The sequence below is a fragment of the Aythya fuligula genome, chromosome 5 (genome assembly GCF_009819795.1).
Source record: "Aythya fuligula isolate bAytFul2 chromosome 5, bAytFul2.pri, whole genome shotgun sequence".
NCBI lineage: Eukaryota > Metazoa > Chordata > Aves > Anseriformes > Anatidae > Aythya > Aythya fuligula.
Window position 1 is genome coordinate 62,770,606 of NC_045563.1, and position 18,761 is coordinate 62,789,366.

The following is an 18,761-nucleotide window of genomic DNA, read 5'->3' on the forward strand; positions in this document are numbered from 1 at the left end:
CAAATAGACAAGAGACATAGATGATGCAAGTTTAAGATAAACATAGAAGTGGCATCACTTAGTTAGTTTCTTCTTCAAGACTTAGCAAAAAGGGTATCCACCATCTATTACAAAACATTGGCTGTGAAGAGAGAGTCTAAAGGGTTAAAAGATCAAGAGGCATGAAGATAGGGTATCAGGAGAATAAAAAATTGTGCTGTTTTTCCCCACACTTTTTCCTTTACCTTCTGTTGCACTTGAAATGAAACGGCTGGCACCATCTCGGGTTTTAGAGGCCTGTATATACTGGCATAAAGCTATATAACAAATAAAAACAACACTGCATTATACATTTTATACTGTCAACTGTAATTATCATAGCTAAGACATACCAGCAAGCAACACGTAGGTATTCTATACTGAACTAGCATGCACAACAGAGAGTCTACTCTCCCAATGCGGTTTCTCTACATACACAGCGTTATACAAATGTCACATTTCAGACAGATATTTCTTGAAGGAGATGATCGATATGTAACAGCAGCTCCCAGTTCCTGTACTCTCAGCCACTATAGTGATGCAACAACAGTAATTAGTTACCTGGTAAATGAAGGAAAGCATTACATGTTAAACTGTAAAATACTCCCAAAGAGCAATTGATGCAATTAGCCCCAAGGACAAGAGCATTTGAAGGCCTACAGAAGTAAATGTATGAATTTAAGCAGCACGGTTCTAACTTTTCACAGATTCTGTCCGTACACTAGACTGACTGCTAAAACCTCGCTTATAACCTCTCTAATTTTCCCTAGAGAAACAAACGTCCACTGTGATACCAGGAAGTAACTACACAGTTACTCTTCTGAATGCACACAGTTTCTTCAAAAAGAAAAAAAAAAAAAAAAAAAAGGAAATGAGAGAGCACAACTGCATATCTTAAAATAAGCTTTGCTCTCTTACCAGAATGCAATTAGCTAAGCAATCATGCAGCTGTTGGCAGCTGCACTAACAATCAGTCAGAATTACATGAAATCATATGATTTAAACAAATCAAACTATTTCAGCAACACCTGCAAAAGAGAAAACACTCTTCAACTCCTCTCTTATTTCCTTGCGCGCTGCAATTACATGGCAATAGAAACTGATTTTGAAAATGGTTGGGTTTGTTCTCTACTTTTACAGTAGTATTTAAGACTCAGTTGCTAAACCAACTAGGATCTTTATTCTGGGGAGCCCTCACTTCCACAAAGTAGCCACGCAGAGGTGGTTATAACACTGCCTGTAGACAATAAAGAACCTGACAAACACATCACCCTACAGTCAAGAAAGCTTTGTTTCCAGAGAATGCTTACAAGTACTTTGAGGGTTAATGTCACCTCAGTTCGGATCTGGGCTTAAGTACATCCTAAATATTCCCTCAGGGACCTTATCCTGAATCAGGACCTAGGACAGGTCTCACAATACCTAAAATACTCCCATCCATTTCATTGATATTGTTTTATAGCACTGAAATTAAAGTGGGGATTTTTTTTTCTTTTTGTCTCAAAAGCAACAACTCAACTGATTTTCCATTAAAAAAGTGTCCCTGACTAGATTTGTATTATTTTGTTCAATGATATCATTGCTCAGAGAAAAAAAAAAAATGCATATCCGGGAAGTCAGAAATATGTATAGAGAGACAGATTTGGGGAAAAAGAATAAAAACTTCCCTAAGATAGAGCCGTATTGGGGAAGAGTAGAGTCAAAGACAGAGAACATTTAATAACAACACTTACACAAGAGCTAAAAACCTTAGAAGATGGAAATAAGGCTTTAAAGAAACTTCCGATCCCCCAGAAGGAGAAAGAAGAGAAGATCACATCTCTGCTCACTGACACATACACTTGGTTAAGAGAATCCTCTCTAAAAGAGGTTTTAAAAAATAAGTCAGGAGGTTTAACACACCTACTTGTTTTCTATATTTACATCTGTGCAGATGATGTCATGTCAGCTTTTTTTTTTTTTTTTTTTTTTTTTTTTTTTAATAGCTGAGTTAAAACCTCAGACATTTACCAAGCTGGTTTGTCCCCCCTCTCCCCATAGGTAAGGAACAAATCTGAATGTCAAGTTTTCTCCTAATCTTGGAAAGCACACATCACAACCCCTGGATTCACTGACGTGCAAGATCACACCCATTTTGGAAAGAAAAAATATATTTGTGACTCGAACACCTTCTCATTAGGATGATCAATAGTGTAAAATATATGATAATGCTCTTACTTTCTGATCACAGAAAAACACCACCAACGTCCAGACAGAAGCGTACATGCCTTCCTGCATTTTAGCAAACAATTCAGCTACTGCACGGCACAGCTCTTGTCAGAGAGCCTCTACACTTCTTTCCTGGTTTCGTATCTGTCTTGCTAACTTTTGCATGATGCTCATCATCTTTAGCACATCGGCACGGTTTTTAATTTATCAGCTCTCTCTTTGTTAGAACCTCAATGCTTGTAACACAGCAAACCACCAGACCTTCAGGCCAAGCAAGGCTGCATTCAGAAGATACCGATGGGGCAGGGAATCTCAAGTGAGAGCTCACTGACACCTGCAAAGTTCAACCCGGGAACAGAAAGTGGATCTGTGCAACTCCAGGATGCTGACTAGACTATTCTCTTGCCATTACAACCAGTAAGAACCTGAGCACCTGCATTGCCTCCCCTTTCATTTCTTCCACTGACCACCTAGTGCTTATCACTAGACATCCATCAAAAGACAGGAAAAAAAATCCACAAACAATATTTGCTTATACCCAGTGACCAAATGCAATTAACCCTTAATTTCTAAATTTATGAGCACTTAGAAGCTTCTCACACACAATCCTTGCTCCAGCAAAACACCAAGTGCAGCAGATCTGCAGAAGGCAAAAATAAATACAGGCTTCAAGATCCATCTCTTCATAAATCAGAGATCTGATTAATTTAGTACTCATTGAAAGGGTTTTGATAAAAACTCTGAAGAAAGGTTTTAACAAATGCAGTAGGAGAAATGTCAGAAATTGACAAGTTTTATTCTAGACCTGAGAAAATTAAGATGTAAGAGAATATAAACTGATAAAAATATGATGCATCCTACAATTTTCAGAATGTCCTACGTGTGAGAACTTGAACTCTATTAAAGGACTACTACCACCAAATCCTGCTTTTCATAAGGTTCCTCTCTTTAAATGATTCCAGCCTATGCATCTGTACTTTGGGCTTCCTAATTGCACGCACATTAGAAAAGCTAATGCACACATGCAGGATATTGTACATTTGAGCTAACAGCACCGTCTCATCTCACTGAGTGGTATTTCAGCCAGACACCTAATGCTGAACGTAAGCCATATCCAAGGTAGATTTGCAGCACATGCAGGCAGCCTCTGGCTCATTTTTAGGCTCCACCTTGCTCTTACCTGTGACTTCTCTCGCTGCTCCACCTGCAAGCAGAAGATAGCAGTGCCTGTCTCGGGCTGATCAGAAGCTGGGCTTACAAACTCAAAAACAGACCCACTACATGGAGTTCCTAATCCGTGGGACACAGCATTGCTTTGGGAGTACCTGCATACAACTACCCCTGTCGATGTAAACAACTTTTCTACAAGATTACACAGGGGGGAAAAACTTAGAGAAACTAGAGTGAAGCATAGCGTCTTGCTGGTTATTGAAGGATGCTATCTACCAAGCTTTCCTCAGCTTTGAGGTAGGGTAAAAAGAGGAGTGAATCCCAAAGGTCTTCTACCCTTTCCTGACTTACTCTGAAAAAAAATAAAAATCAATTTGTTACCTTCGCATTCCTAAGGAAAATAAAAAGGTCCTCCCAACAAAGTAATAGGAAAAGTGGTTATGCAACTTGTAGGCTCATCTACTCATGACTTCCTCCCAATATATAAGCTGTAAAAATATACTTCTCAGTTGAAACTTGTAAGTGAAAAGAATGAAATTTTGAGTTCTCAAAAACAAGAAGGAAAACAAGCCCCCTCTGAATGGCTGGGAATTCAGACTGAAAATCCTGCCACCACTGACACACCTCTCACTCCTTTCTCCTCCTTTCTGACTCTGCCATTGGCAATATCATGTCCACAGAACTGGGAGGACAATTCATGGCTGCTGTCACTGTTATTAATCTCATGTAACCACCCCATGTAACCATGTGGAAAGATATTTCCTGTCAAACCTTCACGTGTGGTCACAAAATAAACTACAGCTGTACTGAAACTCCTACCACATACACCATAAATCCAATCATACGCATCTTTCCAGGTAGCTTATGGAACAGAAGCCACACACGTTCAGATGGATTGTTAATGCCATTTCTAAATTTCCAATGCAAGTTCCCAAGGAAACCTTTACATGATTTACATGTGACTAAGAACTGCACAGGAATCTCTCCCTGCAGCGTGGCTGGAAAAGCCTCTGACCAGCAATCTGCAGGGTGGGATCTGGCTCAGTTTTCCTGCTCTGACAATAAGTCAGAAGCAGCTATCCTCATTACCAGAAGTGCCTGACAAAAGATCTGAATGGTCACGCAACACTGATTTTAAAGAATCATTAATACTGCCACCTTCATTTGTTCACTGAGCACGCCGATCTGCTCAAGATAATTACAAAACAAAGAAATCCAGAAAGCCCTACCCATCCTGATTAAGCAGTTTGTTGCTTTCACCCTGTCAAGCAGCTTATTTCTCTAAACTCCCGTGACATAGCCTGCTAGTCATTCCCATCATTCAGCTTTGGTGTATTTTTATTGCATACCTGATATCTTTGAATGGAAAATGGTATTAGAGAGAGTATGTAATCAAAACAATATGGTTATATTTTGCACATAAGAGCACATTCGCATGAAATTTTTTTTCAGCATACAGAAGTTGTACATATAATTCCTGATGCCATTAAAACGAGTGTCTTGTTTATATGTCTAGATATAAAGATAAATAATTTTCTGGAAAGAACGTGATGCTTAAAAATTAAGTTTACTGAACATAAAATCTCTCCAGCTCTAAAATCCAAGGTCCAAGTCTAAACAAAAATAGTTGGCTGGCAAACCAGGTAGTGTGCTTATTTCTGGAATCCACACTGTAGAAATTACAAAAGAATGGAGCAAATGAGAAAAATTAGGACAAGGTTGGAGCGAGTGGAGGATGACAACACTGCAGAGAAGAGGTCGCATGTACCCTGGGAGATCTAATGACTTCTTTATTAACCAAACTGTCAGATGACCAACAGTTGACCTGCTCACACCGTAAAATACAGGTGATAAAGATGTCTCTAGACATCAGTCGTGCCAAGAACCAATGTCTTAAAGCTAAAGCCAAAGCAGATGTGTTAAAAATAACACTCACCACATTTCTAATTGCCAATAAAAACAGTCAAATATTCTATTTTCAAGTCTTAAGAGAAAAAATGGGATAACCAAACAAAAGATTAAATTTGATGGCCTTCATCATAAGAGATGTGAAATGGGATAGTAATCTCATTGAACCATTCTAGTCAGAAAGACAGACAGGGATGCTTTCTATCACAGAAAAGATTTTTCAAGTCCCATATTCTACTATTAAAGCAAAGTCATTTAAAAGCATAGCTAGAGAACTATCGATATTCCAATAATTAGGCAAGGTTCACTTCAAAAAATGAAAATAAGCAGTACATTTATCTGATCCCTTTTTAAACAACCATTAAGCCATATATAACTGCAAATAAACTACAACCTATGAAACACTCGGTTTGGCAGATTAAAGTAATAAATTCATTAAACACGAATTCTTGGAGTAAAAACTACCATTCAAGGAAAGCTACAGCTGCCAGGGCTGTAAGCAGTCACTCCATCAACTGAGAAATGCGTTCCCGTGACTTGCTTCCTTCCTCCCAGCTCCTCCTCAGGCAGAACTGCACGTACTTCTCGTCAGAGAGGATTCCCTTTCTGAGAGAACCTCCTCCTTGCATATACACCAACATGAATTCTTCACTTTTATGCTGAAACTCATTAGCCCACCGTCCTGCAGTTCTGTCCTCTCCTCTCCCCACTGCCAGCAAGACCACCAGGCACAGTGCCAGCCGAAGTGGTGGTTCCACCAGGTCATTTGCTGCTGGAATCGGAACTTCAGCAGTCTTGAAAGTGGGTCAGGTTATCCATATCAGAAAATTCATATTCTTCAGTATCACATTTGTTTTCTTGCAGAGGTGCTGTCTTAGCAGCTGAAATCAGGGGTTTCATCCACTGTATGTAGTGAATCAGGACTTTTGTCAAATTGGACCGTCTCCAATAGCTGTCATTCCATGGCATTTGTAACAAATCCACAACCTATGACTCTCACATCTGTGTCTTTCTCTAAAGACTTCGTTAAGCAAGTTACTGTTCTACTTTCGCTGACAAAAGAACTCAAAGTAAGTCCATTGCCTACCTTTCTAAAACAAAGGTAGGAAAACGTGTTAGGGACACACCACCCTATACTTAAGCATAACTGAATTGTGTGTTGGGTGGAGTGCCATCCTTCATCTGTAAGAGTCAAAAGATTTTCTTTAGAGGAAGCAGAGAGAAGAGGAAGAAAATAACCAGTGCGATGAAAGGCCCCAATTTATTTTTGGCCTATTTGTCAACTAAGGAATGCAAGCTTGCTTCTAACAATCCCTTATTCCGATCCCATGAGAACATGTTCCTTTCAATACGCAACATACATTTTAACATTCAGTGGAGAATACAACTATTCCTCCTGCAGTCACTAAAAATATGAGAAGGACAAAAAGACAGGTTAACTCTAATCTGCTGACTGTAAAAGACCCTGATGTTTTCTTTTTTTCTTTTGCTTTTCCTATTTTTAACAATTGTGATATGAAGAACCTCACTGTGAACTGAAATAAAAAATATGAGTTAATTTCACAGTGTAACTGGATATTTGGTGTAAATTCCACTGGATACCAATGATATCTTGACCATCCATTGCTTCAATGGGATAAATTCTTGTAAGCCTTCGATGACAAATGAGAATAAAGAGATGAACAGAGATCTATCGTTTAACTCTGTATTCATCTAGTTGATAACAAAACACATTGCCACACCACTGGAATAGTTTCAAAATTGCCACAGCATTTTGAATGTACCACGGAAAAAACAGCTGACAACATCTGCACGCCGTGACTGCAAGGTCAGAACACCAAAAGCTTTGGTTTGTACTTTTCTGGTACAGTTCTAAGGAAGGTGGGAAGAGGTGGGGCAGGGAAGGGGCAAAGGAAGTCATCAAGAATCTAACGCAGCTTTTTAGAAAAGCAACAAGAACACACACATCCCCCCCTCCCCGGCTTAAATGTTTAAGAACATCCCAAGCCCATTTATTTTCTTTCACTACTCTGTATGCAGGATAGCAGATGGACGCGATGTATTTAAACCAAGACTGCCTGATACAAATTTTCAAAAAAGTACTCTTAAAAACAGAATTGTTTTTTACAAGGCTTTTTTCTTTTCTGCTTTAGTCACAGCAAATATAACAAGAAGATATTTAGCTCTGTTTTCAACTAAACAACAGAAGCAGCATTCAAAATGACAATGACAGGCATGTTGTCAGCCACAGCAGGGCGGGCACATGTCTTTGACAGAACAAATCTGCAATACTTGCAAAAGAAGACACTAAGAAACAAAACGAGTGGCCTATCCTCAGAATAGAACACAATCCTTTTACATGCACCAGAAATATAAAACAGAAGTGGAGATGAGCGTATTTTAAGTATATTGAATATAGAAATCAGCTGTTCCCCTCGTGCCCTGCCCAGACTGGCAGACCCAGTGGACCTACTTCCGAAAACCCTGAGCAAACAGCAGCACAGACCCTCTCAGCCAACCGTCACGAAACACCGAGCATCTCCTTCTACACTGCAGTGTCCCAGGGAGTTGATGTCTGCACTTGTTACACGCTCACTGCCCTCCAGAGCAGAGGACCGATGGGAGGATGCCGATGTAACAGCACAAGGACTGAATGTTATTACCAAAGCATCTCTCCATTGCTTTCACCAACACTTATTTTCTTCCAGAGTACCGCTGAGATCTTGCACTGAAGAGAAAAATATATATATACATTTCAAAAATACAAATTAAGCCTTTCCTGCAGATTTTAAAAGCTGTTCCAATGATGTACACTGAACAGCAAGCACAGGAAGTCCAGCCTCACTTTCTTATCAAGCCTTGGAAAACTGTTTTGCAGTAACCTGTCTTAAGGACCCAAAACAAAATGCCCTGTGAGAAAGTAATGTACTTACTTGATATTGAGGGGTTTACATTTTTTTAATAGAGTTTATTTTTTTTAAAAAAAGCACAAATTTAATCAGAGGTGCTAACACTTTGGTCTATGTATATGACAAACTCTGAAGCTCATCCTAGCTCTACCTATATCTTTCCTTATCATCTCATCAATCATTTCTCTCAAGTTTTCTTTTCTTTCATATGTACCACATCAAGCTCACCTTTCTTCTTCACAAGAAGAAAGATTCATGTCTGGGGAAAAAAAAAAAAAAAGTTTTCAATATGAAAATCTGACTAGAAGTAAGAGGAAGAACAAAGTCCAGTGCTTTTATTCAGTCCTAAAAACACAAGTCACAGACTTGTTCAGAGTCAGGAGCAAAGACTGTTTGTGGTTCCACAGAAGCAAGAGCTTGAGTTAAATGCCTTCTGTGGTTGAGCTTCAAGAAAGAAAAACATGGTGTTTTTTACCTCATCCTCAGGACGACTGAGATGCGCCTAAACAGAAATGTTACCAGCCCTCAGTGAAAGCGCAGAATGAGGTCTCTCAGATTTCAGTCTTGGACCACACACATAAAAGAGCCAGAAAGGGCCATGCCATTCTTATGGTGGTTAGAGCTGGCACTGACCTTGTTAAATCAAGGGACTTTTCCCCAAGGTAATTCTGACGGCTCTGTAAGGTAGTGCTGGGCTTGGGAAGCAAATCTGGGAGGTAACAGTGGTAAGGGAGTCTGCTGAAAGTAGCAAGTTAAGGAGGAGTTAAGTAATACATGCAAATAGTAAAATAGTTCACAAAAAATATGCTTGTAGAAGACAGAAGCAATACACAGACAAGTACACTGAAGAAACCTCAGGATCCCTGCCCACATCTTTCTGCAACACAGAGTGCAATTGTAAATACAAAGAGCAGCAACTACAGCTGCAACAAGACTTTTCTAAAGTCACTTGAAGTCATGATGAAAGAAAATCTCTCTGTGTCTCTCAGGGTTTTTTTTTCCTCACTCAGTTAAACATTGCTCTATCTGAAAATGAAAAGGTCACTTAGGACCATCCTGTTATCTGACTGCAGATCACTTATTCATGAAAAGCAACACAGTTTCTTTCTAAGATGTTTCAGTACTAATATGTAAACGACTCCATACAAACGTACATATCCTACCTGACTGTGGCAGATCATATGATCAGTAAAAATATGTAAATAAAGCCATATTACACACTTTTACAGGGAAGTTTGAAACTAAAGGTCTCTTGCCAATCAAACCATAAGCAAGGCAGCATTTTCCTGGAAATACCGAGAAATTAGCCTTGAGCAGAAGTACCCCAAGTAAATCCTTCATCATTTAGCAGTTTGTGTTGGAATGCTTCATCATTTCTGTGCAATGATATTTTAAGCCTCTCAGGATTAACGTTCTAGTTCACTGCAAACTTGACTGCAAACCACAAATCCAAAAAGGCTTGTCAAGAAATTCGGAGAGAAGAATTACTGCGCAACATACATCACTAAGTAACTGCTTCCGACATCGTCACTTCACATGCATTATTTCTGCTACATGAGCCCTGCAGATCAGAAGGAATTCAGAAGACAAGTATGAGAAGTCATTACCAAGAACACTCAAATAGGACATCACTAACTGAAAAGGCAGGAAAAAAAAAAAACTGTTGTAGGATTTTGTAACTACAAGATCAGTAATTTGAAGATTTAGAAAAAAAAAATGTGCTTTATTATTTGCAAGTGGCAGTATTTCCCAAATAATCCATTTAAGAGGCTTTTTTGTATAGTATCTCTCTTGCAGAATAAACTGGGGAGGGTGGAAGGGGAGAGGGGATAGGGGAAAGGATGCAAAAACCAACCATCTTTGTTGCCTTGCTTTAAGGATATGAATCTCATATGTCTTTTTAAAAAAGGCTTCAAAATCTGACTTGTAAACTAAATTATTTAGATGTACTTTTAGCATCATTAGTCTGTTCGCAAATTAGGAACAAACCCAGTAACTTTTCCACTCCTCCCCACCATACCCAAGACCCTTACAAATCAGCTGCATTTGTAACTGGAGGGTGGGAGAACGAAGGGTTCCAGGGTTTGGGGGGGAGATGATTTTATACAGCACACAGCCCAGTTCCACCTAAAACACAGATGTGATAATCACAAGATTGGTATTACAGAAACACCACCTAATAAACCGTGGCTTCAATTGTAGTGCAGCAAAGCACAGCTGCTTCTCCCTTACATCAGCTCTCCCATTCTTTATGCTCCATATCAGCTACCCTAGCACGTCTGCCTCAGTTCCCAAAGAGACAAAAGATCTTTTTGGCACTCAAACACGGCAAACAACTCAGGCTTCTTGGGAAAAGATAGAGGGGGCAGGGGCAGTAGAATAAACTATTATTTGGATTAAAACATTATACATGTGCCAGTGTAAGTCCAGCCAGAAGTTGTTGCCATCTCCTGCCCATCCCCAGTGACCGGTGTGAACACAGCTCGTGGTCTCAGCCTTGGTGCTGCCGGGGAGCCCCCCCAGCACCAACACCTTGGGCAAGCAGTCTCAGAGGAGCAAAAAAGCTGAAAACCCTTCCTCTCAGCCTCAAGGAATCCACAAGGAAGGAGGCACACTGTTCGGGAGCTGTGGGAGGCCTGCACTGACACCATCCATATAAAGGACAAAGACAGAAAAACGAATCCAAACCAAACAAACAAAATCAGCTTTGGAAGAAATCAAGCAGTGGCTCCTACCAATGCAGTTTACTTCTGCAGTGAGCTGAGCGTTGGTTCTTACTACGACAGCGAAACCTACTCACATGACGTTTTCCCAAGGAACAAGCAGTATTGCAGAAGAGTTTCATTGCAAGAACCACAGCTGGCTCCAACCCCAAATGTTATGTCTTAATTCCCAGAGAAAAACACCCAAAAGAGGAAATACAAAAAAGGTCAACTGTCAGTCAGAAAAAGGTATCTGATGCTTTAAGCTTGCTCTTCTTCCTCCTTGTTCCCTTTAGCAACCCCTTACAAACAAAATAAAAGTCTGTAACTATTTAAGCACGTTGATCTTGCAGAGTAACACAGTTGCTGACAGCAGCAATACTGCACGGACTGCCCCAAAGGAAGCTGCTGTACCAATTCCGACATGGTAAGCAATGTGTACTGGTTTATATTTGTGACAAATGCTCTCAATTATTTCATCATAGCCATATTTTTAAGTTTATATTAGTACAGAGTACTGCTAAAATAAACCCTCCCAATAGGCAATATCTGAGGATCAGTTGCCATGTCAAATCTCAAGGCAGCAAAATAGAAAAACAGTGACCCTTCAGTTCCTGACTGAGAGATGAGGTGAGATGTTCCTGTTTTACTGGTGAGGAGAAACGTTTGCTCTAGTGTCAGGTTGTCGGGTTAATTTTGAGTGGAGCTATGTGAATACCGTACAGCGTGCATCACCTTCGCTCACAATTTCACAAAGCAGCACTCAGGAAAGGGCCGGTGTGCCAGCACATGGCTGGCATTACTAATGATCGGTCCTGTTATGCTACATGGTCCATAACCACAGACCTTACCTCAAAAACATTGAAACCAAAATACAAACAAAGGTATGGGAGACTAAGAATAATTAAAATAGTATCACAACTTCATATTTAATGAATAGAATTCTGTTATGGATTCTGAAAGGGCACGTGAAAGGTACCTACAAGAAGGATACAGCCTGGGCACAGGGCTTCACTGAACACATATTTTCATCTTCCCTCAAGAACGAAGCTCATGATCAGCTTGGAAGCACCATGAGACAGATCTTTGCAAATGAAACAGGAGTTTATATATTGAATAAAATATTTTTGGGACCATACCTTAAGTGACCTGTTCAGACTGACAAGAAGGGAAGAAAGAAATGCCGGTGACAGCCTAATGACTGGCCTTGGTCCTCCACCATAAGGTTGGTGGGGGTTTTCTGGTTGGTTTTGTATGTGTTTTTTGGCTAGTTGGTTGCTTTTTTAAACAATCCTATTATTACATCCATCTTTCCTTTAAAGATTATAAGCATTCTCATCTACCAGCTATTTCTCCTTTGTAATACTGTTACTTCTGAATTCACTACGACCATCTTCATGATATGGCATTCACATGGAAGCACGTGCAGCACAGAAGCCCATGGATCAGAACACAGCGTCCAGGTCCTTGGGTTTGAGTTTTACACTACCTACTGGCAACTCCCAGACTACACTTACATGTCAGTATAATGCAACAGGAAGCTCATCCTTTTTTATTATGTAGCTTTAACACTACATAATAAACAAACTCTACTGACAAGTGATTATTAAAAACTAACACACGACAGAGAAGGAAAATGTAAAAAGTATCTTTGGTGAAAAAGAATGCAGAATAACAATTCCAACAGTTCCATACAGTGCAGGTATTACTTTCAGCACCATGCGGATCACATCTAGGCAAGTCAACATGTCAGGAATTCCAGCAGAAAGGTAAGGCACCTCTTTGTTGGCATGACTGCTCCAGGATACAGTCTTCAGCTTAAATTAAGAAATCTTATCATAACATTACAGCTTTATTAGTTTATACAGCACACCAAAGATTTTGGTAGCTGATGTATTTCGTCATTTCCCCTCTGAAGGCAAAATTTCTGCAACAGACTGTTGCACAGAACCTAAGAGATCTGTCATCGCTTCCGGCACATCGTCAGCACCTGGAGACGTGCCTCGGCGCCTCTCGTCCAGCACAGAAACTGCCACTGGGTGAAGCTTCAGGAAGAGCAACATATCAGCATTTGTTTGTCTGTGGTTTTGCCTGAAAAATTTTACTAGATGGTAGTAAATCTCTTTCAGCAGGTCACCCATCACGAACACAATCATCGTAACAAGAAAGGGCACCTAGATAGCCAGATCACACAAATTTGGGCATGAAAAAAAAGCCCTAGCAATAGGGAGCATCTTTAACACCCAACTCGGTTCGGCGGCGAGAACAAAGTCTGCCGGCAGCATCCCCGGGGCCTGGCAGCAGCGGTGACATCGTGGCAGGCCCCCGCTGCACCCAGCCACCCCCCAACACCGGGCACCCATGAAGAGAATTGTTCCAACAGGGCACGGGGTCGGAACCTGGTTTCCAGCACAGAAACAAGAAGGGGGGACGGAGGGGAACACTGCACAATAACCCTTTCATTGAAAGGAGAAAGCCTTCCAGGAAGCACAAAGTGTTTCAAAGCTTGAGCCGATACCCACTGAAATCAACAGAGGCTCTTTCCATTTATAGCAGAGGGCGCCGGAGGAGGCTATAACCTGAAATGCTGTTTAAAAAGGAAACTGTTATCAGTCCTACTACCATGAATTATTAATAACACAACAAAATCAACAAAATGCACTGGAATTCCAGCCAGCTCATCTGCTGTGACGTTACCATGCATTCATTCTCCTCCCCCTTGGAGGAGGCGGGGGGGGACCCTTTTTTAACCTGTTCCTCAAATCACACACAAAGATCAGGCTCCCCAATAAACACAAAAACCCGTTCCTCCCCATTGTCCCCCAACTCGTCACAGGCGACAAACACCGTGAGAGAGGGGAAAAGCAGAGTGCAAGACACCTTGCACACCGGTGTTTTCCATACTACAGGCACAGGGCTTAACAGGGAAAACAAAAACAGAACATCATGCTCCAGCCTTCAGACCTGTAAGTTCAAACGGAATATTAAAAAAGGCACTGGCCTCTCTTCCAGATTATCGTTAGAAAGCCTGCTCAATACAGTAATACACTGTTTTTAATCTAGTTATACAAGTAGAGTTATCCATGCTCCTGCTGAGATCAAGACCGTTACCAGGTGTCTTGCCCTGTAGCACACAAGCACATATATAGTGAATGAATTACAAAATAACACCAGAAATTGCCTTCAATCCAAAACCTTTGTTCAATTACGATTTAATTAATAAAAATCTGTGCAACCACATTGCGTTCTGTTCTCTTGCACTTCTTAAATGAAATCGATGCTGTAATTTAAAGTACCATTAGAGGACGGCCCATTACACTGTATTCGCTCCTCAAGCATCAAGTTGCAGTTTGCAATCGCTGTACCATCAGGCAGGCACCAAGGTAAAGTCCTCCTCAGCATGAGGAGCAGCCGGGAAGTTTTTCTTTTAACGACTTGAAAGAAAAAGTTTCGATCATAGCCAAAATTTAGGAGCTCAATGTACGAGATGACCCAAGCAACGCAGACTCCACTCTACAAGAAAGGAGCGTTTATTCACGCAGCTTTTAAGACAGATGTAAAGGAATAAGAAGAATAACTAAAACCGTTCGTAAAGCATTATAACGGCAAGTGGGCTGAGTAACCAGGCTCAGCCCGTGGCCAGGCAGCAGCGCCAGGCCGAGTCCCCCCCTTTGGGGCAGACGGAGGTGCTGGGCAGCAGCCCAGGCCGGGGGCTCGGTGCCGTGCGGTGCCGCCCTGCCGGCCGTTGGCCGTTACCGGCCGGCCGTTGGCCGTTACCTGCCGGCCGTTAGCCGTTACCGGCCGGCCGTTGGCCGTTACCGGGCGGCCGTTGGCCGTTACCGGCCGCCCCCCGCCCCGCGGCCGCTCACCGGAGAGCTCGTCCGGCTCCAGCCCGGTCTCGGTGTCCAGCCCGCAGATGACGAAGTAGTCGGCGAAGCGGCCGGGTGCCGAGGAGCCGCCGCCGCCGCCGCCGCCGCCGCTCATGCTGGAGCGCGAGAGGGGCGCGGGGCTCAGGGGCTGCGGGGCCGGGCGGCGGCGGCGGCGGCGGGCGGCGGGGCTGCGCCAGCGGCGGCGGCCGCCTCCATGGCGGAGCGCAGCGGGCAGCGCCGCACGGCATTGTGGGGGCGGCCCCCGGCTGCTCCCGGGGGGGCCGGGGGGCGGCCCGGGCCGGGAGCCGCAGTGCTGCGCCTGCGCGCTGCGCTCGGGGGGTGACGTCATGCTGCCGGGCCGCCGCGGGAGGGGCCGCGCCCGCAGGGGGCGCTGAGGGGGAGTGGGGGGGGGGGGCGGCTCCGGGCGCGGGGGCTCCGTGAGGGGCGGCTCGGCCCCGGGTCACGGCCTCGCAGCCGCACGCCCTGCCCGGCTGCCAGCCCTGCCCAGCGGCCCCGATGGGGAATAGGGCTACAGCGCCGCGCTTTTAATTCGTTTTCCCTCCGAGTTACCGTCACGCACGTAACCGTTAACGGCTGAGGCTGCAGAGCGGAGCGCAACGCCCCGACCCCAGCACACACACAGCGCCCAGGGAGCGCAGGAAGAAAAAGAGGGGCTCCAGGGGAGGGACCCGCCCCGGGCAGGAGAGCACGGCTCTCCCCTGGCCCGAGAGACACCCGGGACAGCCGCACAGGACTGAAATTGGGTCTGCACACACAGCCTTCCCCCTCCTCTCCTCGCCCAGCTCCCCAGCCGCGTCTTTCACCCCAGAAACCTTCTCTATCCTACAGGGTTTCTGTGAATAAAAATGACTTTCGTAGTCTTTCCGGATTATTATCTAAGGTTGCTCAAGTGGTTTGCGATTATATCCCATCTGTAGTGCTGAATTAATCAGGTACCCACCTAACATAACGTGCTGTCAAGCACACGAAACTTGGCATATTTGAACTCACATTGGGAAGACATGAGACTTACTGATTCTTCCCCAGCCGTTGAGAGACAGCAGCTTGTATAAGACTTGTGTCAATAACCCCACAGCCCATTGCAGCACAATAACTCAGCTCTTAAACCATTTCTTCCCACTGAAATGGTGGAGAGCTTTTCCATCCTTCTGGGAACTAGAAAAAGCCAAGTATTCACATGGTTATGACGGTACAGAGCAGACAATGGGTCATCAATGAACAGAAGCATTGCTTAGGTTTGACTGATAATTCTGACAGATCAATTTTAAACCACTGGTGAACGCGAGGGAGAAATTTCAACAACAATAGGAGGATAATGAGATGCAATATTACACTGAAAGTCTCAAGTTTATTAGACTCAGAGTCAGCCACTTAGAATATGTTGAGCCTACCTGGTGATTCAAGGAAGACTAACAGAGAATAGAACTCATTAAATCTGGTTGCTCCTATTCTATACTCATTAAGTATTCTCTGCCATTTTGCTTTAGTCTGCTTTTGATCTGGCAAAAGACACAGTATTCAGCATGTGGTAAGCTTAATTTCAGTAAGTCCAAACTGTAGTCTAACCCTAATAAACAGAAGTCATAGCTGGACAGGCACAGAAGAACTTACAAGAAAGACTGAGGAAACTGGGGATGTAGTACAGATACTGTGAGGGCTATTTTTATTTGCATCTGTAATATCTAATTCAGCATCTAGCAGCTTGAATTTGTCAGACTTCTTGAGCACTGATCCCATCACCAGAAGCACCTAAAACACAGCTATTTTGTCACTGAACTTAGCAAATCGACTATGTCCTCAAGTGAGGCAGTAACACTCTCAATGACACTGTGAATTCTTGAAAGTATTCTGTATGATGTTCATAAAATGTAAGGGAAGTCTTAAATCTGTGGAAACTATGTTTAGACAGAACAACAAAGACATGCTAGCAACTACAAAATGATTTAAAAGATTCATTGTCCTCAGCAAGTCTTTTGTTGTTGCTTCAGCTGCTCTTTTCAATGGCAAAGGCTAGAATTTTTAAGCTCAAGCCTTAAATCATAAGGACAATAAATACTTATAAAAGACAGAATTTAACACGCACATATCTAGATTACTCCTACTAGTTAACTTGAACTTAACATAGTGTCTTCTAACAGTAGATTGAAAACTGTTAGGGAGGGAATCTAAGGAATCTGATCCACAGGCTCCAAAAATATCTAAATACACTCTAGCATGTTACAGCCACAGTAAGATTTGTGGGTATACGTTTCACCTCCTCTAGCATATTTAGGAAATAGAATACTTCTGGGAAAAAAAAAAAAGATAGCGATATCCTAGGAATACCAGTTATTCTTTAAGCCTGAAATACAGTACTAGTTGTCACAGCTACACGCAACTCAATTTATCAATTTAAGTATATGTATCAATTAAGTAGGTAACCGAAGGAATATTTGTGTCAGAAAAAGGAAAAAAAGAACAAGAGCAATGGATAGCAATGCTGAATGTGGCAAGGCCAGCAAAACAATAGAAAGACTACCATGTCACAAAAGACAGGTAGCTCTCTCCCTAGTTTTTCTGGATACATCCTTTATCACAGACTGTTTGCAACAGTTTTTATAAGGTGAAGAATGAAGTGGCTGCTTTTTGTTATAAATAAATAAATAAAAGTACCTGCAGTAGCTCGTGGGTGTTTCAGTCCTTGATCAGCTAGCTACCTGGTTGAGTTGGTTCTGTTGGTTTTTCAGCTGAATAATTCAGCTTAAGTAACTGGATGGTACAATACATGCAGCATACTTCCAGTTCTAATACAAAGCTGAACACAGCAATCCACACTGCATTTTAGTAGACAACCTGGTTTTATACTGAGTAACTATCATGCTACACAAGATAAGTATTTTTTAGAATAACACAAAGATTTGTGAAATAGCTACCAAAAAAAAAACCAAAAAACAAAAAACAAACAAAAAAACCACTGGCTTTGCATCATAGAATAGTTCACTGAGCTTTTAAAGACACACTTGCTTTTTATTTAACTTTTACTTCTTTTACTTTTTTTTGTCTCAATCTTTTGGCATGCTTTCAACATCAACATTGTGTACAGTGCAAAGAAGAAATCCATAAAGCAGACAACAGAAGCAGATGAATGAAGCTATAGCAACTTTACCTTGTGAGTCTTCCATAAGGAATTCACGTCAGAAAAAGCAAAATATATGAGTTCCCATCTAAGAAGATGAAATGAGCTATATCAATTGCTTTCCAGTCCAAAGTATGAAAACTAATTTTGTATATATACTTTATAAAAGTATAAAAAAAGATTACTGTTGTACATGATAAAGAAATAACTTCCAGACAGCAGGAAGTCTAACTAGGTGTTCTGAAACAGAAGTACAAACAGAACAAATCTCACCCACATGATCATCAGTTCAGTTTAATTTTTATAGTCATTAAAAAAATACCACTTCAGAAGAACTCATCATAAGTGAATCAAAAATTAGGCTTAGCAGGAAGTTCAGCATACTTCATTGTACTCAAAATACGATGTTTCACATATTATACAATAGCTTTATTATGAAACGGCAAGAGGCAGTTATTAATGGTGTCATGCAGATATTGTTTACAAAAAGTTCTAGAAGATAACAGCTCTTTTTTGTTTGTTTGTTTGTTTTTTGGTAGTTAAACTATACCTTCCTGATTTTCAAGTTTGCTTCACGGTAGACACTGCTTTTCTGGCAGAAATGTATGGCTATTCTCTTGGAGCACTGGCTGGATTCCCATAAAAAGCAAGCTACCGCCTTATTCCACAGCACAACACTTCTTTGCTTTTCCACAAGACTTTCATTATATTTAAAAACCCTCAGAATCAGTCCTCATGGGATAGGGAATTGCCTGAGGCCATTGGCAGATGAAGATAAACATGGAAGGGATAAGTTAAAAAAACGCTAACTTGTCGCAAAAGGAAGTAACTTATTTTCAAC

At 41.9% G+C, this 18,761-nt stretch overlaps 1 protein-coding gene across 4 annotated transcripts in view; it reads right to left on the reverse strand.

The window, feature by feature from the left end:
• Positions 1 to 14,899, reverse strand: part of DENND5A (DENN domain containing 5A) — a 58,577-nt gene extending 43,678 nt beyond the window's left edge. For 2 of the 4 annotated variants that reach the window (XM_032187655.1, XM_032187652.1), the window contains exons 1-2: positions 14,785 to 14,899; positions 225 to 296 (exon numbers count right to left, since the gene is read on the reverse strand). In XM_032187655.1, coding sequence (XP_032043546.1) covers positions 225 to 296; positions 14,785 to 14,899 — 187 coding nt within the window. The remainder of the gene's footprint in view (positions 1 to 224; positions 297 to 14,784) is intronic. The other 2 variants (XM_032187656.1, XM_032187653.1) reach the window with 1 other exon arrangement.
• Positions 14,900 to 18,761: the final 3,862 nt, after the last annotated feature.